Below are 25,676 nucleotides of genomic sequence, written 5' to 3' on the forward strand. Positions count from 1 at the left end.
GAGATAATGATATGAGGTGAGATCAGAGATGAAGTTTATGGAAACACACTTCAAAGGATCACTCATATTGCTTCCAAAAGTGTAGACCGCAAAGATTTGAGAGGATCCTAGCAGTGAGACATGTTGAGAAAATATAACAGCGGCCCAAGAAAGACATGACAATGGTTTGGGCTATGGAGGTAGCAGTGGAAGTGGGTAATAGTGTTTGAACTATGGAGATAGCAGTGGTGGTGAGTGATAGTGCTTGGACCATTGCAGTAGTCATGGATATGAATGATAGTGGTTTGGACTATGGAGGTAGCAGTAGCTGTGATGAGAAATAGACAGCTGTACTTCACATGTAAAGTCATTGGTTTTCTGATCATCCAAATGTGAGATTTGAGAGAGAGGAAGTGAAGTGATACATAATTCCAAAGTATCAAGACTCGGGGTTTGAGTCACTGGTAGGATGAAGTTTCAATTTATTGAAATAAACTTGACAAAGAGAAGAGCACATTTGGAGTAAGGTTATCAATAGTTAGGCTTTATACATCTATCAAAAATCCTTGTGAGGGGCTATGAGTGGATAACTAAATATAACAATTTAGAATGTAGGTGAAAAGCTGGAGATATAAATTTAGGTTTATGTTTCAAATGTGACTCCAGACTTCCCATGATGTCATTGTAACTTCAGTCTTTTCCATAAAGTCTCTCTCTAGGAAGCTGGCCTAAGTTGGCTGAGGCCCAGAGCTATATTTAAGCCCCCAAAGGTCTATAGTTTTTTCATTGCTGTATCCCTGGAGTTGAAAACAATGTCTGGCATAAGGGAGGAAGACTTGCAGGAGAAAAACATATAAAGAAGAACCCCTAAGCTTCCATTTTGGAAAAATGGTTATGCAATTTATTGAGATAGGGCACACAGGAAGAGGAAAAGTGGGGGTGGAGAGAAGATTGAGAGATCATGGGGGAAAATGACTCTGAGGTGTCTCTGGAGTATTCAAAGGGATATGTCAAAGGCATTGAATTAGTAGGTCCAGAGTTCAGAAGGTCCAGATTTAGGACTCACATACATGAAAATGATAATTTTGGTTGTGTATAAATAAATGAGAGGAACCATAAGCAGTGTGAGATGCAATCAGAAGATGCAATCCTACATTGATACTTTCACCTGGAAAAAATATAATTATCTGTTTGCTATACATCATATCTGCCATACAGAGGCAAAAGCTACATTAGTGGGGAAAATCCTCCATTGTATTTTAAGAGCATCAGTGAGCTATATAACACAAAGGGGCTGCTCTAAGGCCCCTTGAAAACTTCATCAAATCTGAATGCATTCAGATCAACCTATACCTCTGTTAAGTCCAGAGCCCTCCAATGATTCCCCAATCAGTAGGATTCCAGAACTGCTCCAGCCAGTGGGACCCATCCCAGAAACAGAAGAGCACTGGGTATGGAATCCAAAGACTCAGAGACAAGCTTGTTTAGTCCAATAATATCTTTATAACCTATAGTATTCACTGGTTATTAATTGTCTTGTATGTAAGAAAATGCTTTCTACTTACTCTTTAGGACTTCTGTGGGGATTAAAAGAGATAATTGTGCCCACTTTTGGTGTTGCTGTAGGCTGATAATTCAAGTAGTTCTTCTCATGAGGTTCAGCTATCTTTGTGGGCAACTCAGACCTGCTACATGACTATAGAAACATCTGTTCTAATAACAACAGAAACTGGAAGAAAGAACCCTCTGTCCTGTTAAGATGTTCTAATACCCAATCCCAATGTGTGTGTGTGTGTGTGTGTGTGTGTGGGTGTGTGTGTGTTAGGATGTCCCCCACTCCACCAAGGTGCAATTCTCCAGACACCAGATGTGTGTTCTATAGTTCAACTCAATTCTGACACTATCTACCTAAAGATAACACCAGATCTCACAGGTTAAGAGCTCAGTTTTATAAGACTGCCCCTTGCTCACATACACAAAACTTCAGATGCCAATTGCAAGCCCAGGTTGTTTCCTATGCTTCTGAACAACTGGCTATAAATCAGAGGTTTCCATGACCTCCTCCTTGAATTTGGTTAATTTGCTAGAACATCTCACAGAACTCAGAGAAACATTTTACTTACAGATTACAGGTTTATTATAAATATAAATATATAAATATAAATAAATAAATATTTATTTATTTATGTTTTATATAATTTTATATATTAATATATATTATATTATATATTAATTTTATATCATTTTATATAATATTTATATTTATATTTATATATAAAACTCAGGGACAGCCAGACAGAGGAGATGCATAGGGCAGCGTATAGGAAAATAATGCAGAGTTTTCATGGCCTCTCTGAGGTCATCTCTCTCCCCAAATCTCCATGTGTTCACAAACCCAGAAGCTCTCCAAATTCTGTTCTTTCATGTTCTTATAAAGGCTTTATTATATAGGCATGATTGATTAAACCATTGGCCATTGGTTATTGAACTCAACCTCCCTGGGAGTCAGAGGTGAGGTGGGAAGCTGAAAGCTTCAATCCTTTAATGGTTGGTTCCACTGGCAATCAGCCCCCGTCCTTAGGTGAGTTTCAAAAGGCACCTCATTAACATACACAAGACATCAATTAGGAAATTCTAAAGGTTTTAAGAGCTCTGTGCCAGAAATGGGACAATGACCAAATACATATTTCTTATTATAAACCGCATCACACCTGCCCTATCCACTATCATCTCAAGGAGACCCTCATTTGTACCCTTATTTATATCCACCTCCATTTAGCAGCCCTGAGTCTGCTGGCCCACCTAGACCATAGGTCTTGGCTAAAGACCAACCAGTTATTTCGATCACCAGTGAAATGACAAATGTGAAACACCCATTATCTATTCAATCACCTTTGGTTGACTTCGTTTCTTCTTAGAAACTGCTTACTCACCACAGCTCAGAAATCTGAGTTAAGATGCCTTTATGGCCCATCCAGAAGAGATCCAGTGGGTCCTTTTGTAGCCTAGAAATCCCAGATACAAGGCAAGTACCTACAGAAGCTTAACCCTCGGAAACAACCAAATTCCACTCTTGTTCCTGTCCCTTGAGTATGAGCTCCCTGAAATTTCTGGCCAGTGGTTGCCCTAATTCTGATAACAGAAGGGTGGAGGTCCCAAGGACTCAACAAAACCTGTGAGGAGTCAGTTTCTTAGGATGGTCACTCAACAATAACACCCAGCCACTTGATGCCAGGTCACTTCTTGCCTAATACACTCAACACTGGCTTCTGACTTGCCTCCAGAATCCAGGAAGACTTTCCTCTAGACTGTAGAGCTGTCAGAGCAGGTCATCAAATACCCTGATCTTGTAACCCTGACCTTCGCTCCATCTCATGTCCACAGTTGCACTGGCTTCCATTGCCTCTCAAAGATAGAACACCTTCAACAGCTTCAGCTATGAGCTTATAAAATGCAGCTCCTAGATCTCACCTTAGACCTATTGAATGAGAATCTTTGCACGTAGGGTCCAACAATCTGTATCTTAACTCACGTCCCCTGTGACAATGACGCAGCTGGTGCAGCACCATACTGTGCACTGGCCTTTGAAGATCACTGCATTAGAGCAGGTGGCAAAGCAAGATTATCCACAGGGCCAATGGTGACTGCAGAGAACTAAGAGGATGGATGAATCTTGCAGGACTTTCAGATCTAACTTCCCTAGAGTAAGTAGAAAGAATGCCACATATACTGCTCTACCCATCTGTGATGGCAAACATTCTGTTTGCTTCCAGACTAGTGCTAGTGGTGGCAAGCTTCCTGAGAACATCGCAGCCCATAGAAAACCTAGTCATTGGAGTACCTTTCAGGCTTTGTAAGGACCGTGGTGGACCAGAGTCCCAAAGATCCTGTCTGGCAGCATTAGAGATCATGTATTAGATCAGGATTTTACCAACTTATGGGGCCATAGGACAGTTTTAAAATCATCATGACCTATTAAGTCATCGATCGGCTATCAGGAGATGTGGATGTGGGTGCACTTAGATGAAAACAAATGGCAAAAAAATGGTCCCATGAATCAATCATTTGAAGAAATAAGCAAACTCTTATTCATATGATTTTTTCAAAGAAGAAAAAACTGTTTAGGAAAATTAAATCTTGTGATTTATTAAGAACAGAAAAAAATACAAATATGCTGCCAAGCTTAGAGCATTCAGCTGACAGCACACTCTCTCAGCTGGCAAATGCAGCCATGTGCCAAGGAGCTGGGCTTTCTCCTCTCCCTTGCTGTCACATCTAGGAATGGTTGTCCCTTCTTAAAAGCGCCCAGTGCATAACAAAAGGACAATAAAACATGCTAATGTCTTCCATACTTTTTAACAAATGCTTTTCAAAGGGGGGAAGTTTTTACTAGCATTGTTTTTGCCACAGATCACATGAGCCAGTCTTTAATGAATGCAGGAGAGTGCCTACTGCTCAGTGGTGATAGAAACAAGAAGAGAGGGCAGTATGGCTAAATCATGCAGTGGTGATGGTGGCAGTGGTGGTGGTGTTACAAAAGACGAAGGAGTAATGCTTTATAAGCTCATGGAGGGCATAGCTTGATCCTGAGATGCCTGGAGGAGGATGGAATAAACAGTCTCCCAAGAGTTCCACAGGGCAGTAAGGCTCTGGGGAGAGCTCAGTGTGAGTTACTGAGGAAGGAACTGGGTCAGGAGGCTGTTCTAGCAACAACGTGTCAGTTAGGAAAGAACTGGAGGGAGAGGGCCAGTGGGCAGGCTGTTACCTCTCTGTGGTGATATCCACTCTCATAAGAGTATAAATTCTTCCTGAAAAAGAATGAGAAGATGGCATTCCCCTTTGGGTCCCTGGAAACTACCAACTTCCGTCGATTCACTCCAGAGTCCCTGGTGGAGATTGAAAAGCGAATTACTGCCAAGCAGGCAGCAAAGAAAGCCAAAGATAAGCACAGAGAGCAGAAGGACCAAGAAGAGAAGCCTCGGCCCCAGCTAGACTTGAAAGCTTGCAACCAGCTGCCCAAGTTCTATGGTGATCTCCCTGCAGAGCTGGTTGGGGAGCCCCTGGAGGATCTGGACCCCTTCTACAGCACACACCGGGTAAGGGTGACTGGCTTGAAAGGCTGTTCTCAGTTCTGGGAGAGAAAGCCTCTGCCCCACTCAGCCTAGGGAGTTCTCCTGCACCTGGATGATGTGGCTATCAGCTAGACTCAGTTAATGACAAATATATCCAACTCATCTTTTTGACACTCTTTGCATTTTTATAACATTTATGGGAGAGGCTAATTAAACTCAAATCCTCAAAAGCAACAATTGCTGTAAATTTTTCAGAGGAAGCTGGCTATTCTCTTGGATGACCACTGGCCTAGGATCTCCTGTTGGGTCTCTTTGCAAGTGGGAGCAGAGATCCTGAGGTTGCAGGTGGGGGTAGAGTATGGAAGGGGAACAGAAATTAGGATGGTTTAAACCAGTGGTCCTCAAAGTATTATCTCAGAACGCCTGGGGTTCCCAAAACCGTTTCAGTGGGTTCGGGGGTAACACACACACACACACACACACACACACACACACACTCACACACGCAGTATAAGCAAAAGGGTGTAAACAGTAACAAAAACTCCTTGGGGTCCTCAATAATTTTTGAGAGTGTTAAAGGGTCCTGAAATAAAAACATTTGAGAACCACTAGTTTAAGTAAGAGCTGCTTCATGACAATTTCCCTCTTTGTATTGTGTCTTAGATGTTCCACACAGCCAAAAAAAAAAAAAAAAATGTGTGCATGTTTGGGAGTTGAGGGACACGAATTAGCCATCTCAAATATGGTCTACAGAGAAAATGAAAAGGCACTGGAATGTCTTTCTCCCTCCTCTCATGGGCCAAGAGCCCTTACCTTCCCAGATGCTCACAGGGAACCAGTGGAGGGTTTCAAAAGCGAGACCTAGAAAATGGAGAGTAGAGGGAGTACCCCAGCACCAGGGATGATCTACTGATCAGAAGAGGAATGTAATGCAGCCAGACCCACCTTCCTGCTGCCAGAATCCTGGCTGTGGGCCTGATGCATCCTACCAGCCCCAAGTCAGCTGCCTGCCCATTGGGCACTATTAATGGGCTCATCCTGATGCACAGTCACCCATGGGGACTGAGGTCTTGCTAGGAAGGTGAGGATACGGCACTTTCTCCTTGATCCCTTCTAACTCTACCCTTCCACTTGGCTCTCCACTGATGCATGCATGGTTCCCAGAACCCTTCTTGCTCACAAGCCCGAGATGACAACATGCATGCTTAAAAACCTGGTTGTGTGAAGACCATGCTTCTCACTGTAGGTCCTTCTGCTTTGTTTTGTTGTAGACGTTTATGGTGCTGAACAAAGGGAGGACCATTTCTCGGTTTAGTGCAACTCGGGCCCTGTGGTTATTCAGTCCTTTCAACCTGATCAGAAGAACAGCCATCAAAGTGTCTGTCCACTCATATCCTTTGCACTGTTGCTTCTTCCACATGATTCCTTTTAGAATCAGGCTTTGCCCAGTTTCCAGTACCTTCTTCAGAGGTTAGCAATAGAGGTTTTCTCTAATGGAATCCTGAAACAATGAAATCATTAAATTGGAAGGAAAAAGTGTTTGTGGCTTTAATGTGTTCAATAGCAGTCCCAAGACAGAGGAGGTGCTCACGCAAGCCACAGGTGGGTTTGGGTTCACCTAAACTAGTTGGGACACACCTATGCACGCACGACCCCAAAAATGTCCTCCTTATGAAGGAGCTTTGCTGATGCAAAGCCAGGCACATTTTTGCCATATGAGGCCTGCTCGTCTCACAACATAATAACCAGTCAGAAGGCCCTGAGGGTTCTTTGGGCAGATGAGATAAGCATGGGTTGTTACTCTGTGCCTTAGCCGTGCTGGGAAGTGGCTGTTTATTGGGCAAAAAAACAAGACATGCCAGAGGACAAAGAGGACAGACCACAGTGGGTGGAGCATAGATCGTCTCAGGGGGACCACATTGGTCATGGGGCACGGCCAACATCCCAAGCTACCCCAAAGTGCAAGCAGGTTAAAAAGGTCAGTAGACCAAAAAAATGTCAATAGTCCAAGGTTCATGTCACTGGGGAATATGGTAATGGTTAGAGACAAATCAGTCAAATGTCTGTGTTTTATTAACTGCTTTTAGGTAGCTCCAGAATCTGCCTTCAGTTTTTGGTTTATTTTGTTTTGTTTTTCAAGGCAAGCCAAACTAGGTCAAAAAAGAGACTTTGGCTCGGTTTCCGAGGATCTTCCCTGGTGACTGTCCAAATTGGAAGTTCCTAATGACAAATTCAGCCCTGGCTTCCAGGAGGTTGATTTGCAAGAACAGCCTTGCCTCAGCTGCCTGACAGATGGTAGCCAGCCTCTTCTTGGGAGACTCCAGTAAAAGGAGCTCTCTCCCTGCCATTCTGGGGCAGCTTGCTGGATTGCTGGACAGCGCTCAGCGAGCGGGTAACTGGCAAGGACTCCTCTCAGTGTGAAACTTTGCTGCTCCGTGTACTTGCATTATATTTTCTTTGCCTTTGTGGCCACGCGGTGGGAGTTATATTTTCTTAATTCAACCTTGGATTTTCTGATCCTATATAAGGATATGTAATGGTAACAGTAGGCTACCATTTGCTAAATACCTCCTAAGCATCATCACGGTCACAGGTACAGAAATCTTTGAAGAAGGGACTAGCATCCCCATTTTACAGATGATGAAACTATTATTCAAAGGCATTAAATAAGTTGTCCAAGGTCACACAGCCAGTTAAGAGGTCCAGCCTGCATCCTGCCTAGAACAGTATCAGCGATAAGTACGTAGGCAGTTAATGGAAATGAACTGAGGTAATTTATTCGCTCAGTATGTCATCTCTACTTGGGTGTTTTTTTTTTTTAAATACATATCCAATTACATAAAAACTACAAATAAAGAAAAACGTCAAATATACAAACTCCTCTCCACGCATCCTGGTTGAGTTACATCTTAATTAGGTGTAAGAAACAGCTAATTAGAAATAAAATCCCTTTAAAGAGCCAAGTGACCAGTGAACATTCTTTTCATCTTGAGATTTGATGAATCATAATTGCTGGATGGAGTCATAGCAGGACAGAAAAGCCGTTGAGAGTCTCCTTCTCGCAAAAGCCTGCATTTATATATTTAAATCTTATGAACTTGGTAGCTCCACTCCCAAAAGATATTCTTCAAGCTATGGAATTCTCCGTGTCTTATTATTAATATCTCACCAAAACTGTAATTCTAATCAAATTTTCTATGCATGTTTCCACAAGTAACATTATACCTAATACATTACTTTTAAAGGTTTGTGGAGTTGGAGATACAATTTTAATTTAATCCTTGGGTTAACATTTTCCCCCCATGTGAACACATTTCTTAATTTAATTGCAAGTCAACAGGAAAATATGGTTTAATTAGCAGAATTTCCCTTTTCAAAATAGATGTGTTCCTAAGTAACTGTAAAACAGGGCACATTAAAGACATTTACAGAAAACTAAAATAGCTTTAAATACTTCTGCTCAAACTGAAATGATGAAAGATGAGTCGTTCACTCTCTCTGTAGGTCAAGCTTATCTTTGGGCTTTGTTTTTCTTTAGGAAGTAATTGTTAGGAACCCACGCTAGTCCTGAGAAAAACGTCCAATGGGAGAAATTTATCTCTGGGTTTTCTCTACCAACCTTTCCTTCCATCTATTTACCCCTTTCCACTCGCCTTCCTCACTATCTCCTCCTTCCCTTTGTGGTAGTCCCTTGGTGCAACCTCGAAAATTCTTCTCTCTGTTTATACAGAGTTGTCTACCACAGCTTGATTCCATCTGGAATTTTCTCCTGGAAATTTCCTCTCTGGAATTTTCTCCTGGATCCAGCATTTTCCTTCCTGTGCCTGCCCCCACCATTCCTAGCCAGAGGTCTGTTTCCTCAGTGTGACTGATCTCAGCTAAGTCAGGAAAACAATCTGACTGAATTAATTCCCATGAAAGCTGGTAACCCTCCCTTTACCTCTAACTTCTTAGGAGTATTTTCTTTATCTTTTGGGAAAAAAAGAGGCATTGGCTGGATGTAATTCCAGAATATATTGTATAGTGAAATGAAGGTGTCTGGGCAGCAGGCCATTTTGGAGAAAGGATTCTTGTTTCCTTCCTTCTTGCTCAGGGTTCTGTTATCAAACAATCTGAGGTCACATCTCAGCACCATGGTTGACTGGCTGTATGACCTAGGAAAAGTTATTTAAGCTTTTTCAGCCCATTTTCTTAGTTCCAACATGTAGATAGAATAGCTCCCTATAGGTTCAATTGTATTAGAAACAATGTGGATGAAGTAGCCAGCCCAGGATAGGCACTCAGTAAATGCCAGCACTTGCTATGTGACAAGACCATAAAGCTGATCCTAGCTAAAAGCTATGAATTTAGTAGTTCAGTGTCAAGGTGATCATGGATGATGTCAGAGAAACATGGCGACTCTCAGCTTTTCCTTAACGCAGCCCTCTCAGGTGGTTCAGTTTATTTATTACGGTCACTATTTTGGTCAATTGTGTGGGCATGACCCAAACCGAGCTTCCAGAGAGAATTGAGTAAGTAGATTTGCTGTCACTGTCCTTCCTGTGCCTCCTCTTTCTGTCCTCTTCGTCTCTTCCTTCCCTTGGTGGCTTTTTTTCTTGTCTTTTTCCTGCTGGTCTCGTTTGAGTATTGCAGACTTTATGATGGTTAGATACTTCCTTCTTCTGTGGACTTTGGTTCATAAACACACATGTGATTTTCAGCTTTAAAGAACTGCAGATTAGTGGTTCTCAACCTTGGAATCCCCTGGGGGAGATTTTTAAAATATTAAAGCCTGGGTCTCAGTCCCAGAGGGTCTGATTTCATTAGTCTGGGGTGGCCTGGGCAGATGAGCCTTGCCACCACCCACTCCCCACATTCACCTGCTAGGTACACACATCAACCAAGTTTAGGGAAGGCTTACTCTGAGAGGCAGGAGCAAAATTGAGATGGAATGAAGAACAAATGGTTCTGGAACATATTCAGAAAATTACCCATGAATGAAGCTATTTATGTTATCATGGCTCATACACTTCAAAGTGCCCTTAATATTCCTGAGAAGATTCTATTTCCCTGGGTTAGCAGATGGAACCTCTGTAGTTTCAGAACATAGTGGGGCCTTTCCAGAAACATCCTGCACCAACAAATCTGAGAGAGGTGCCCCTAGCTCAGTGCAAGACTGACGTACCTTTGGTATAATAATAGGAACTCTGTAGAGCTTTGCCTTTTTCCACCTTTTAAATTTAAAAAAATTATTTTTTCTGATTATAACATTAATGCATGCTACAATAGAAAATACAGTTAACCCTTAAACAATATAGGTTTGGTGCGTGTTCACTTTTTACATGGATTTTTTCAATAAATATAGTATAGTGCTGTAAATGTATTTTCTCTTCCTTTTCTTAATAACATTTTCTTTTTGCTAGCTTACTTTACTGTAAGAAGATGGTCTCTGATACATATCACATGCAAAATATGTGCTAATTGACTATTGATGTTATCAGTAAGGCTTTCTGTCAACGGTAGGCTATTAGTAGTTAAGTTTCTGGGAGTCAAAACTTATATGTAGATTTTTACTGTGCAGGGGGTCAGTGCCTTTAACTCCTGTGTTGTTCAAGGGTCCAATATATGCTTTATTTCTTTCTTTTAATTTTTAAAAAATCTTTATTTTCGAGAGAGACAGAGAGTGGGAGTGGGGGAGGAACAGAGAGAAAGGGAGACACAGAATCCTAAGCAGGCTTCAGGCTCTGAACTGTCAGCACAGAACCTGATGTGGAGCTCGAACTCGTTAACCGTGAGATCACGACCTGAGCCGAAGTCAGACGCTCAACCGACTGAGCCACCCAGGTGCCCCTGTGTTTTATTTTATGAATAGATTAGAGAGAATAATCATGTAGTCATCTTAATTGATGCTGAAAAATCATTTGATAAAGTTTGATATCTGCTTGTGATTAGAAATATCTAGAAAGGAAGGAATATAGGGAATGGCTGTGCTCTGGTGAAGGGTAATGACACTGAAGGAGGTAGAAAATATCATACTTAATTGTGAAACATGGCCAGCTTTCCATTTGAGATCAGAAACAAAAAGAAAAAAAAGAAAGATGTCTGTTTCATCAGTTCTATTTAACTTTGTAAAGGAGAGCCTAGCCAGCATAGGAAGGCAAGGAAAAGAAAGAATAAGAAAAGAAGTAGCAAAAATGCCATGATTTACAGATGATACAATTGTGTGCATAAAACAACCAACATAATCTAGAGATAAACTATCAAAGTTAACAAGACAGCATAGCAAGGTAACTGGGTACAAATTAATATACGTAAATGAGTTGCATGTCTCTATCTATCAAGAAACAATGGTTTTTTTTAAAATACCATTTACAAAAATAAATAAAAAATAAATTTAAAAATACCATTTACAGTGGCATTTTACAATAAAAGTATCTAGAAACGAGATTATCAAAGTATGAGTAAGATCTCTACAAAGAAAATTATGAAAAATGCTGAGTAATATGACAGAAAACCCAATACATGGAGAGATGTATTATATTCCCGGATTCAAAGTCACAATATCGTAAGACTCCTCAAAATGACTAATGAATTTAATGCGAGCCCAATCAAAATCCCAACAAGTTTTTTTTTTTTTATTACTCAATGAATTGACCCTAAGATTTATATAAAAATGTAAAGAGCAAATGATAGCCAAGATGCTTTTGAGGAAGAAAATCAAGGTGGGAGAAGAAAACTGGCCCTACTGGGTGTACGAATGTACCCTAAAGCTCCAATAATTGAAACCAGGTGCAGTGGGGGGTAAGATTAGTCAGGCTAGTGGGACGGAATAGTTGGCTCGCATACAGGCATCGAATTTGCGTTAAAGGCAGCACCGCGGAGCAGTGGGGACAGGGCAGTCCTCAATATGAGATGCTGGAGAATTCAGTGTCTCGATAGAAAAATTACTTTGAACATCCAACTTTATGCCGCATACAAGAATCAACTCTAGGTGGGTGAATAAAGTTTTTTTCCTGAAAGACAAAAGCAGAAAGGCTTTCAGGCAAAAACAGAAGGAGAATTTCTTCATGACCTCAGGTTAGGGAAAGATTTATTACATAGGGCACAAGAAGCACTAACCACAGAGGGGAAAACTGATACATTGTCGCTTACTAAAATTGAGAATTTCTGTTCATGAGAAGGCAACTTTGTAAGAGTGAAAAAGCAAGCCTACTGAGTAAGAGACATTTGCAACACATATACCTAAAAAGTGTCTATATCCAGAAGACTGATCCTGCAAGTCAATTAGAAATACATCAGGGCAACCAATTTTGAAGTGAGCAGAATATCTGGATAGATATTTCACAAAAGCAGAAACCCAAATGGTCAATACACATATGAAAATATCCTTAACCTTTTTCTTAACCAAGGAAATGCGAATTAAAATTACACGGAGAGAGATTGGGACACCTGGGTGGCTCAGTCAGTTAAGTACCTGACTCTTGATTTCAGCTCAGGTCATGATCTCATGGTTCATGGGTTTGAGCCCCGCATGAGATTTTCTCTTTCTCCCTCTCTCTCTGCCCTCCCACATTCTCTGTCTCTCAAAATAAATAAATAAACTTAAAAAAAAAAAAAAACACTTAAAAATTGCACTGAGAGATTATTATCTACCCATCAGATGAGGAAATTTTTAAATTGTGACAATACCAAGTATTAAGGGTATGGAGCAACAGAAATTCATATACCGCTGGTGGAAATGTAAATTTGTACATCTTTGGAAATCAGTGGATATCCTCAAATAAAGGTGAAGACACACATATACTGTGATTCTTCATTATACTCTTAGGAACATAAACTCAACAGAAATATGTATGGGCACCAGGATATAGCTACGAGAAAGTTTATGAACACTGTCCATAAAAGCCCCAAACTGGAAACAACCCAAATGTCCAAAAATTTTTGGTGCATTAAATATCCCTCTTATATTCTTAAAATGGGATAATGTATAGCAATAAAAATGAGTAAATTACTGTTCCACAAAACAAGGATGAAAAAAGCCAGACACGAAAGATTACATAAGTATGATTCCGTTTATACAAAATTTAAAAACTAGCAGAACTTAACTATTTTGTTTAGAGGTACTTACTTGGAGGTAAAAATATAAATAAAATCTCTAGGGCAGAGGAGGGAGGACATAGTTGGGAAGGGGCTTATGGGGTGCTCATAATGTTCCATTTAGTGACATGAGTAGTTGTCACACAGCCTCTATGGACTGGATTATGCTACCCTCCCCCCCCCCAACCCATATGTTGAAGCCCTAACCCAAGTAACTGTATTGGAGAAGGGGCCTTTAAGGAGGTGACAAGGTTAAATTAGATCAGAAGGGCAGAGCCGTGATCCAATAGAACCAGTGTCCTTGTAAGAAGAGGAATGGATTCCAGGACTCTCTCTCTGTCATGTGAGGACATAGCAAGAAATCAGTCCTTAGCAAACCAAGAAGAGGGTTCTCACCAGAGCCTGGCCAGGAGATACCCTCATCTCCAATTTCCAGCCTCTGGAACTGTGAGAAGGCAACTTCTGTGCTTTGACCACTCAGTTTATGGTGTGTTTTTATGGTAGCCCAAGCTAATGTGCAAGCTTTCATTTTACAGTTAATTTATGGTCCATGTGCATTTTTATCATGCACATTACATATCATACTAAAAAGCTTAAAAACAAAATGATTTTTTAAAAATGGCCATTGCGTAAAATACAGACTACTGAAAAATATAAATCAGAAGAGAGTAATTAGGTCGAGAAATCACTGTTGGTATTTTAGCTTATTCGCGCTCTCCTTCTCTCTCTCTCCTCTCTCTTTCTCTGTCTCTCCCTCTCTCTCTCCCTTTCTCTCTCTCTCTCTCCATATATATAAAGTTGGAGATCTAATTGGCTTTATCAAATGATTGGTGAACCAGGCAGCAGCCCATCTAGCAAGTAGAGAGGAGTTGTACAAAGTAGAAGGTTTTTATAGGTAGGAGAATGAGGGTAAGAAAGTTATTAGCAAAGGAAAAGGATTCTTCCAGAGGAGGCAGCTTGCTAGGGGAAAAAGCAGGTGTCTTCTCATGTAGATCACCTCGCCTTTCTTTTGGGGATGAAGAGGACCCCAGTGACAGACTCTTTGGTGCTGATAGAGAGAACAATTTCCTGACTGGCCAGTCAAGGCCACATTTCTGGGGAGATGGAAACTCCGTAAAGATTGGGTTTTAAGCCCTGGTTTGGGAACTCTAAGTGGCACCATTTGGGGCCTGCAGTTTTCTTAACTATATATAGGCTGAGATCATATAGCATGTAAAAATCTCTATCCTTATTTTGAACTTTTAAGGCAAAGCATTTTCTTTCAAAAGTAAGAGTTATTTGGGGATTCTGGTTAAATATGGAAGATAGCATGCATATGTTTTACCCCAACCCTCTCAGAACGCCAATAAAATGACAGCATGGGAATAAGAATGGTATAAATATACAAGAACAAAGAGAAGGAGAAAGAAAAGCACAGAGGACAAAGATGTCAAAACAATCTCGGAAGGCCAAAAGTGGGCGGAGGCCTGGCAAAATGACTCAGCTCGTCAGGACTTGTTAAAGGAGATGCCCGCAGAGAGGGATAAACATGACGATGGAGGCATTTTACCCCCTAAAACCACAGAGGCCCTGAAAATGTGGACATGATACAAGTAACAATAACTGGGAGTGGAAAGAGGAAAGATCGTGGGAGCGGGGTACGCTCACTTGCTGCTGCTTCTATAATAGCAAGAAGTGGAAGAGTATTCTTTAAAGTAGATAAATCAAGGAAGGGAAAATGATTCTATCTAACAGTAGAAAGGTAAGCACCAAAAGCGTATGATTAAACACAATCAGGTGATGCATAAGGTGGGTGGGAAAAGAAAGAGAGTTAACAAATGGAAAGAAGAGATATAGATAGTGTACTAAGGAAAATGCACTACACGGTTTTAGTTATAATTACGAATTTGTACTTGTGAAGGCAACCAATAGAACTCAAATAAACACTGTTCTAAATTTAGAATCGTCTGTGCACAAGAAGCAAATCAAACATGTCACACAATACCATATTTTTAAAAAACTATTAAATATATAACTTGAAGTTATATAAACAAAGATCAAGCAAATCTGTCATGTCAATAAATATAAATGGATTTGACTCCTCTGTTCCAAAAACAAATCACACATACTCACAAATATGTGACATAACAAAGCAATATCCAGTATGTTGAATAAACAGTATACTGCTCCAGGTCATATGGAGAAGTCAAAATTCAAGAATGGGCAGGGGCACCTGGGTGGCTCAGTCGGTTAAGTGTCCAACTCTTGATCATGGTTCACGAGATCGAGTCCCGCGTGGGGCTCTGCTCTGCCAGCTTGGGGTCCTCTCTCTCCCTCTCTCTCTGCCCCTCCCCCACATTCTCTCTCTCTCAAAATAAATGAATAAACTTAAAAAAAAATATATGGACAAAGATATAAGCAAAGGCATACAGGAAGGGAGGGACATGAGGTGTGAATATCAAAGAAGGTGAAATTTGAGCCAAAACTCATTAAACAGGATGAAAATGACACTTTGTAATGCAAAATAATCCAAAAGAGTAATGTGTGTCTTTGCAACAAATAATGTGGCACCGGTGTTCATAAATCAAAAATCATAACAGTATAAAGGTAAATAGACAAAAACATTACAAGGACCAGAGAGTATAATTAATTTCTGCCTATGACAGACCAAGTGTTTAAAAAGTATGTAAAGATATAGATGACCTGAATATGTAATTCATAAACACATCTGATTAATATATATCAAACTCCATTTTCCCGGAAAAATGGGGAATATACTGCCATACATATTGACCAAATGTTAAATCACAACAAAACTTCAACAATAATACAGGCAACATTCTCCCATCACACTGTGATAAAGTAATAATAAAATTAGAAGAAAAAAAAAAAGAAAGGCCTTTCCATTTGGTAATGTTGAAAACCTTTAAACTCTTAGATTAAAAAATACTATAAACTCAAATTATAGAATTTCTAGGGAAGAAAAATTTAAAAACTATACCCAGCACCTATAAGGTTAAAGATGTATTTAGGGGTTAATCCATAGTATTGAAGCAGAGAATATTTATATCAGTATAAAATGAAGAGAATTATTTAAGCACCTGATATAAAGCTAAAAAAAGAAAAATAAAATAAATGAAAGGAAAACGAATGAATAATTTAAAAGAAAAAAGAGCAAGTTAAGAAATAGAAAAACCGTAGAAATAATAAATCCAAAAGCTGTTGTAAAATATATGTGTAAGACATTTATACTGAAAGATGACAACACACTACTGAGAGAAATTTTAGAAGCATCAAATAACTTTAACAATATCTCAGGGCTCCTGGGTGGCTCAGTCCGGTAAGCATCCAACTCTTGATTTCGCCTCAGGTCATGATCTCATGGTCACCGGGACTAAGCCCCACATCATGCTCTGCACTGACAGCACAGAGCCTTCTTAGTATTCTCTCTCTGCCCCTTCCCTGCTCACACACGTACGCGCGCTCTCTCTCTCTCTCTCAAAATAAATAAATGAATATTTAAGAAATTAACAATATCTCATGTTAAAGGATTAGAAGACTCACCAGCTGTTAAAATGCCAGTGCTACCCAAATTAATCTACAGAGTCAATGAAATCCCAGCAAAAATCCTAGCAGCCTACGTTCCATAGAAATTGAATAGATTTCACTTACATGGATGAGGCCAAGTTTATTTAACTATTATCCTATTAATAGGCATTTATGTTGGCCCTAATCAAGATAATCCTCATATTTTGCCATCACGATTCTTCAGTGAGTATCCTTCCTTGCTCATATCTTTGCACAGTAACATGGGTACATGTGAGGGACGAATTCTCAGAAGTGGAATGACTGGGTCAAAGGGACATGCGGTTTTAATTTTTGAGATATCACCAAACTGCTTTCCAAGGTTGTATCAATTTCCATGCCCACTATTATTAAATTCATTCTTTATCAGATTTTGCATGAACTGAATTGTTGACAAAGCTTCTTTTATAAACACACGTTGAAAAAATATATACATAAGAGATAAAAATCTACCTCTCTGGTTTTAGTTCTAGAAACTTATGTGGCAGGTATTGGAGGATGTTCAGCATTCTGGCCTCATGAAAATTTATCAGATTCCAGATTTTATTTTTGAAATGCAAACTGATGTTGCTGGGAGCCCAAAGGAAAAGGATAAATGTCCCTGGGATAGACTGGGGCTACAAAGATCATGCTGTGTATTCTTGAGGAGATCATAGCCAGTGAGGAATCAGAAGCTGGTTCCTCCCACTCTGTTCTTGATACAATGTTTTGGACAGAAGCGTTTCCCATCTCTTATCTCCCTCCCCAGACATTATACATCCCTGAAACATTACCTTTATACTGCTTCCTGCTGGTAAAGACTGCCTGCCTGCCTATCTCTCTGCTTGTTTCATATATATATATATATATATATATATATATATATATATATATATATATGTGTGTGTGTGTGTGTGTGTGTGTGTGTGTGTGCATGTGCGTGTGTGTGTGTGTGCGCACACGCACGCATGCTCAGAAATAAACTGGAGGGACGCCATGGTGGCTCAGTTGGTTAAGCATCTGACTTCAGCTCAGGTCATGATCTCGCAGTTCGTGAGTTCAAGACCCATGTCAGGCTCTATGCTGACAGCTCAGAGCCTGGAGCCTGCTTTCTAGTCTGTGTCTCCCTGTCTCTCTGCCCCTCCCCCCGCCCCCACACACACTCTCTCTCTCTCTCTCTCTCTCTCTCTCTCTCTCAAATAAATATTTAAAAAAGTAAAAAGAAAAAAAAAGAAAGAAACTGGAGATTCACTGCAGTCAGAGGGGAAGGATATATCAGATTGGAGCCCAGCTGGAGATGAAAAATGCATATTCTATCATCTCTACCTCCTAAGCTCATAAAGAGTCACTCAAAAGGCCCTTTGATGGCCCTAGGATGCCCGTCACTAACCATACTGAGAACCTGGGGAAACGTTTGACAAAATACAGCAATTTGGTTGCAGGGAAAAGCACAGTAGAAAGATAAATATTTTCTTACCTAGAAAGGGACACATGAAATGAAACTAAACCCATGGCAAACAGGGGAATGTTTCCCTGGCACCGCACACCTTAAGTACTGTTTCGTGTCTTTTCAAATGAATATGAATGATGCCATGTTGTGTGCACTTTAGCTGATGCTGTTTTTAGGTTTTTTTAATTTTTAATTTTTAATTTTTTTAATTTACATCCAAGTTAGTTAGAATATAGTGCTGTAATGATTTCAGGAGCAGAGTCCAGTGATTCATCCCTATGTATAACACCCAGTGCTCATCCCAACAAGTGTCCTCCCTAATGCCCCTGGCCCATTTAGCCCATCTCCCCACCCCAAACCCCTCCAGCAACTCTCAGTTTGTTCTCTGTATTTGAGTCTCTTATGTTTTGTCCCCTTCCTTGTTTTTATATTATTTTTGCTTCCCTTCCCCTATGTTCATCCGTTCGTATCGTAAATTCCTCACATGAGCAAAGTCATGATGTTTGTCTTTCTCTAATTGACTAATTTCACTTAACATAATACCCTCTAGTTCCATCCACGTAGTTGCAAATGGCAAGATTTCATTCTTTTTGACTGCCGGGTAATACTCCATTGTATATATATATACCACATCTTCTTTATCCATTCATCTGTCAATGGACATTTGGGCTCTTTACATACTTTGGCTATTGTCAGTAATGCTGCTATAAACGTTGGGGTGCATGTGTCCCTTCGAAACAGCATACCTGTATCCCTTGGATAAATACATAGTAGTGCAACTGCTGGGTCGTAGGGTAGTTCTATTTTTAATTTTTTGAGGAACCTTCATGTTTTCCAGAGTGGCCACACCAGTATGCATTCCCACCAGCAGTGCAAAAAATATCTTCTTTCTCTGCATCCTCGCCAACATCTGTTGTTACCTAAGTTGTTTATTTTAGCCATTCTGACTGGTGTGAGGTGGTATCATTGTGGTTCTGATTTGTATTTCCCTGATGATGAGTGATGTTGAGCATTTTTTCATGTGTCAGTTGGCCATCTGGATGTCTTCTTTGGAGAAGTGTCCATTCATGTCTTTTGCCCATTTCTTCACTGGATTATTTGTTTTTTGGATGTTGAGCTTGATAAGTTCTTTATAGATTTTGGATACCAACCCTTTATAGAATATATCATTTGCAAATATCTTCTCCCATTCCGTCGGTTGCCTTTTAGTTTTGCTGATTGTTTCCTTGGCTGTGCAGAAGCTTTTTATTTTGGTGAGGTCCCAGTAGTTCATTTTTGCTTTTGTTTCCCTTGCCTCTGGAGATGTGTTGAGTAAGAAGTTGCTGTGGCCAAGGACAAAGAGGTTTTCACCTGCTTTCTCTTCGGGGATTTTGATGACTTCCTGTCTTACGTTTAAGTCTTTCATCCATGTTGAGTTTATTTTTACGTATGGTATAAGAAAATGGTCCAGGTTCATTCTTCTGCATATCGCTGTCCAGTTTTCCCAGCACCATTTGCTGAAGAGACTGTCTTTATTCCACTGGATATTCTTTCCTGCTTTGTCAGGTGGGTCCATTTCTGGGTTCTCTATTCTGTTCCATTGATCTGAGCATCTGTTTTTCTGCCAGTACCATACTGTCTTGATGATTACAGCTTTGTAATACATTTTGAAGTCTGGGATTGTGATGCCTCCAACTTTGGTTTTCTTTTTCCAGATTGCTTTGGCTATTTGGTTCCATACAAATTTTAGGATTGTTTGTCCTAGCTCTGTGAAGAATGCTGGTGTCATTTTGATAGGGATTGCCTTGAATATATAGATTTTTGGGGGTGGTATTGACATCTTAACAATACTTGTTCTCCCAGTCCAGGAGCATGGAATATTTTTCCATTTTTTTGTCTTCTTCAATTTCTTTCATAAGCTTTCTATAGTTTTCAGTGTATAGATTTTTCACCTTTTTGGTTAGGTTTATTCCTAGGTGTTTTATGGCTTTTGGTGTAGTTGTAAGTGAGATCAATTCCTTAATTTCTCTTTCTGTTGCTTCATTATTGGTGTATAGGAATGCAACTGATTTCTGAGCGTTGATTTTATATCCTGCAACTTTGCTGAACTCATGGATCAGTTCTAGCAGTTTTTTGGTAGAATCTTTTGGGTTTTCCATTTGGAGTATCAGGTCATCTGTGAAGAGTGAAAGTTTGCCTTCCTCCTTGCCAATTTGGATGCCTTTTATTCCTTGGTGTTGTCTGATTGTTGAGGCTAGAACTTCCAATGCCATGTTGAATAACAGTGTTTAGCTGATGCTTTTTAAAAATCAATACTGTGATTTTGAGACTGGTCTAAGTGGATACGTGTAGACTTATTTCATTTATTTTTTTTACTGCTATATAGTATAGTATTCCATAAAGGTATTCTGTATTTTCTGCTAAGCATCATAATATTTCTTTCTACATTTAGATATTTCACACCACCCCCTAGACTTGAATGCCCACACACATGGCTTGAGATAAGCTTCTAATATTTTTCTGTGTGGATTATCCCAACACCATTTTTAATGGATCGTTGTTTCAAAGTGATTCCTTCCACTACCTCCATCTTGCACCAGATTCTCATGCATACTCAGGTCTGTTTCTCCCGATTATTTATTTGTTACTCCGTCAAATTTATTTGTTACTCAGTCAACACCACACTGATCTGAATGCTTGATAATCTGGTTGATCTGGTTGATCTGGTTTGATCTGGTTGACCAAAACACCCATCCTTATTTACCTTCTTGAAAATCATTAGTTCTTGGGGTGCCTGGGTGGCTCAGTCAGTTAAGTGTCTAATGCTTGCTTTCAGCTCAGGTCATGACCTCACAGTTCATGAGTTCGAGCCCTGTGTCAGGTTTGGCACTCACGCAGCAGAGCCTGCTTGGGATTCTCTCTCTCCCTCTGTCTGTCCCACCCTCCCTCAAAATAAATAAATAAATAAATAAATAAATAAATAAATAAACTTAAAAAAAAAAGAAAATCAGTTCTTCCTTCTCTTTACTTTTCTATATCAATTAAAGGGTCATGTTTTCAAGCTTTTTTCTTACCAATCTGTTGAAACTTCGAGTGTAGATCCACTGAATCTATTTATTACCATTGGGAGAATGCCACATTTATGATGTCAAGCCTTTCCTCACATCAGCATGGCATATCTCCCAATTTATACAGGCCTTCTTTTATATTCTTCTATAACATTATGTCTTATGTAAAGTACTTACATTTCGTATCCTTAGGTACATTATCATTGTGGTTGTCCTTTTGAGTGTTTATTTTTATTGCTAAAATATGTCAATGTTATTAATGTCCACATATTGGTTTTGCACCCAACAGCCTTGCTGAGCTCCTGAACAAGTTCAACATTTTCCTGTAGATTCTCTTGGGTTTTCTATTTAAACAATTATATCGTCTGCAAATAATGATGAACTTGTTTCTTTCTTTGTGAGTCTTATACCACTTGTTTGCTTTTCCTGTCTTACTGAACTGACCAGACCTTCAGCACAATGCTGAATTGAATCTACAGTAATGAGTGTTATTTCCTTTGCTCTTGATTTTTAAAAGTATGCTTCTAATTTTCACTATTATCATGATGATTATGGGATTTTTATAATTAGCCTTTATCAAGTTATGGAAATTTCGTTCCACTTCTGGTTTGTTAAGAGTTTCATTATGGGGCACCTGGGTGGCTCAGTCAGTTAAGCGTCCAACTCTTGGTTTCAGCTCGGGTCATGATCTCATGGTTCTTGGGATTGAGCCCCATGTGGGATTGTGGTGTGAGAACAGAGTCTGCTTGGGATTCTCTCTCTCCCCCTCTCTCTGTCCCTCTTTGGCTCTTGCTCTCTCTCTCTCAAAATAAATAAATATAGTTTTTATTTTATTTTATTTATTTTTTTAACATTTATTTATTTTTGAGACAGAGAGAGACAGAGCATGAACGGAGGAGGGGCAGAGAGAGAAGGAGACACAGAATCGGAAGCAGGCTCCAGGCTCTGAGCCATCAGCCCAGAGCCCGACGCGGGGCTCGAACTCACGGACCGAGAGATCGTGACCTGAGCTGAAGTCGGATGCTTAACTGACTGCGCCACCCAGGCGCCCCATAAATATATTTTTTAAAAAAGAGTTTCACAGTATGGAGGTTCCTCAAAAAATTAAAAATAGAACTACCCTACGACCCAGGAATTGCACTAGGCATTTATCCAAAGGGTACAAGAGTGCTGATTCAAAGGGACACATGCACCCCAATGTTTATAGCAGCACTATCGACAATAGCCAATGTATGGAAAGGCCTCAAATGTCCTTTGACTGATGAACAGATGAAGAAGATGTGGTATATACATACACAATGGAATATTACTCAGCGATCAAAAAAAAAAGAATGAAATCTTGCCATTTGCAACAACATGGATGGAACTAGAGTGTATTATGCTAAGCAAGATAAGTCAGTCAGGGAAAGACAAATATCATATGATTTCACTCATTTGTGAAATTTAAGAAACAAAACAGATGAACATAGGGGAAGGGAAGCAAAACTAGTATAAAAACAGAGAGGGAGACAAACCGTAAGAGTCTCTTAAATACAGAGAACAAACTGAGGGTTGCTACAGGGGTTTGAGGTGGGGATGGGCTAAAGGGGTAAGGGCATTAAGGAGGGCAGTTGTTGGGATGAGCACTGGGTATTATTTGTAAGAGGTGAATCACTAAATTTTATTCCTGAAATTATTATTATATTATATGTTAACTAACTTTGATTTAAATTTCAAAAAAATGAAAGTGTGTGAAGGATGTAAAAAAAGAGTTTCATTACGAGTGGGTGTTGGTTTTTATCAATATTTCTATTTTATTAAGATTATCATTAGCTCTTTCATCTGTTAATATAGAAGGTTACATTAATAAATTTGCCAATCTACTTTTAATGGCCCAGCTTGATCATTGCTGGATTCAACTTGCCAGTATTTCATTTGATCTATCTTGGTAAATGAGGCTGATTTATAATATTCTCTCATAAATTATCCCTTTGGGTTGCTTTTCCATGTCTCTGCCTCACTGTCTTCCTTCGGTATTGTTCCCTGGAACTCCAGATTCCTCTCACTCTGTTTTGCACCGTAATTCAGGTCTCTCCCTCCCCTACAATGTCTCTCAGTAAGTTATCCAGGGACCTCTGTTGGTCACAAGTCTCTAAATCATTAGCCTCTAAACCATTTGACAGATTGAGAAGGAAAAGCACAGATAATTTAAAAGTCTGACATGTAAGACTGACCATAATTTTCATAGAATTTCTGTCTTTTCACGTTCTTAAAAACAGTGTGTGTGTTTCAAGGACTGAGAGCTCCTACTGGTTAACATGGACTTGATCATGGGTAGCTTATTCTACCTAATGTGTTTGATTGTCATCTGACAGTTACTGTTTACATTTGTTAGACTTGCATTGCCTGATATCACAGTTCAAAAAATGGAATCATTTCAAAAGTGGCTTGCGGAAATACAACAATAGCGATGAAAATAGAAAAAGTAAACCTCACAATATGAAATAAGGTCACAAATGTAAATAATGAATGGACTCTGTCATAAATACAAAGCTGGAAGCTGCAGGTCATGAGACAAGTGGACGATGGATGTGGATAATCTCACAAAAGCAGATAAAAAATAAATGAGAAAATAGCATGACAATGAAAGATGATCATTGAATGTTATTGGATCAGTGAACCTGTTGTCCTAGTTCCCAGTTTATTATCTGCTAATAACATTTGCATCAAATAATAATAATCAGCTACCCCAACTGCCATAGTATTTTCCAACAAAGCTTATTGACCTCGCTTTTAAACCAGTTGACTATTTTTAGTACAAAAACAAAATCAGGCTTTCCAGTACAAATTGCCAAATTTGATGTTAAAGGCTGAAAAGAATCAAAAACTGTAGTGTGCCCATTCCTCCTATACCCTTGCTGGTAAGACATGAAACCCGCTTCCAAATCAATGACAAATATTGTAGTTGGAAAGAAAGCAGGAAGAAATTGGTAGAATTCCTTTAACAGAACCACTGGATTTCTTATAATGTGACTGCCATTTAAACTCAATGACTGTTATAGGGGCGCCTGGGTGGCTCAGTCAGTTGAGCGTCTGACTTCGGCTCAGGTCATGATCTCGCAGTTTGTGGGTTCGAGCCCCGCGTCGGGCTCTGTGCTGACAGCTCAGAGCCTGGAGCCTGCTTCAGATTCTGTGTCTCCCTCTCTCTCTGCCCCTCCCCTGCTCATACTGCCTCCCCCTCTTAAAAATAAATAAACATTTAAAAAAATTTTTTTAAGAAATTAAAAAAAAAATCAATGACTGTTATGTACATATAACTAAGCAGACATTTTACTTTACAGTTTAATAACACTATGGGCATATCAGTTTTCTGTAGACATGCACCATATATGTGAGAGAGAAGTGCTCAATGACTTTTTGTCTTATTCATCATATGAAGCTCATTTTAAAAGAAGAGACTTCTGGGGCGCCTGGGTGGCTCAGTCGGTTGAGCGTCCGACTTCAGCTCAGGTCACGATCTCACGGTCCATGAGTTCGAGCCCCGCGTCGGGCTCTGGGCTGATGGCTCAGAGCCTGGAGCCTGTTTCCAATTCTGTGTCTCCCTCTCTCTCTGCCCCTCCCCCATTCATGCTCTGTCTCTCTCTGTCTCAAAAATAAATAAACATTAAAAAAAATTAAAGAAAAATAAAAGAAGAGACTTCTGGCTTAATTAATTAAAGATCAGCTTGGAAACTTTAGAAAGGTATGTTAGCTTGTACACCAATGTTCATAGCGGCATTATTCACGAGAGCCAAAAGGTAGGAAACCGCCCACATGTCCATCGAGGGGTGAATGCATAAACAAAATGTGACATATGCATTGTATGGACAATGGACTATTATTCAGCATTAAAAATGAATGAGATTCATTCATGTAGCATTCACATGCTGCAACATGGATGAACCTTAAAACATCACGCTGAGTAAAATTAGCCAGACACAAAAGGACGAATTGTATGATTTGTATAATTCCTCTTAGATGAGGTACCTAGAGTAGGCAAATTTATGGAGACAGAAAGTAGAATTGAGGTTGCCAGGGAGCAGGGGAGGGAGGAATGGGGACTGGCTGGAGTACAGACCTTCTGTTTGGGATAATAAGTTCTGGAGACGAGAGTGGTAGTGATTTCGCAATGTTGTGAATGTACTTAATGCCGCTGAATTGCATACTTAAGATGGTGATGGCAGTAAATTTTATTTTATGTATATTTCACCACCATTGGAAAAAAAAAAATAGATACATTGAATTGGTACCGAAGAAGCTCCAGCCACGCGGTCAGCAAGGAAAGGCATCACTGTACAAATGAAAGACGTTCCTTCCAAATGCAGTACACCCTTTACTGGTGGAAAACAGTGGGGGTCCACAAGCATGCCTTCAGACCCTGAACTGCCTTTGAGCAACCCAGCGGAAATTGTGAATACAAACTGTGGCCTCACAGTGTGAGTTTCCTCAGCCTCCAGGGCTGAAATCAAAGTGAGGTTCTGTTTTCCCACA

The 25,676-nt window shown here is 39.8% G+C and overlaps 1 protein-coding gene across 1 annotated transcript in view; it reads left to right on the top strand.

The window, feature by feature from the left end:
* The first annotated feature begins 4,704 nt into the window (after positions 1-4,704).
* Positions 4,705-25,676, top strand: part of SCN10A (sodium voltage-gated channel alpha subunit 10) — a 94,084-nt gene continuing 73,112 nt past the window's right edge. The window contains exons 1-3 of the mRNA XM_053221912.1: positions 4,705-5,075; positions 6,323-6,450; positions 9,482-9,562. Coding sequence (XP_053077887.1) covers positions 4,806-5,075; positions 6,323-6,450; positions 9,482-9,562 — 479 coding nt within the window. The 5' untranslated portion in view covers positions 4,705-4,805. The remainder of the gene's footprint in view (positions 5,076-6,322; positions 6,451-9,481; positions 9,563-25,676) is intronic.

This window comes from Acinonyx jubatus, chromosome C2, assembly GCF_027475565.1.
Source record: "Acinonyx jubatus isolate Ajub_Pintada_27869175 chromosome C2, VMU_Ajub_asm_v1.0, whole genome shotgun sequence".
Taxonomy (NCBI): Eukaryota; Metazoa; Chordata; class Mammalia; order Carnivora; family Felidae; genus Acinonyx; species Acinonyx jubatus.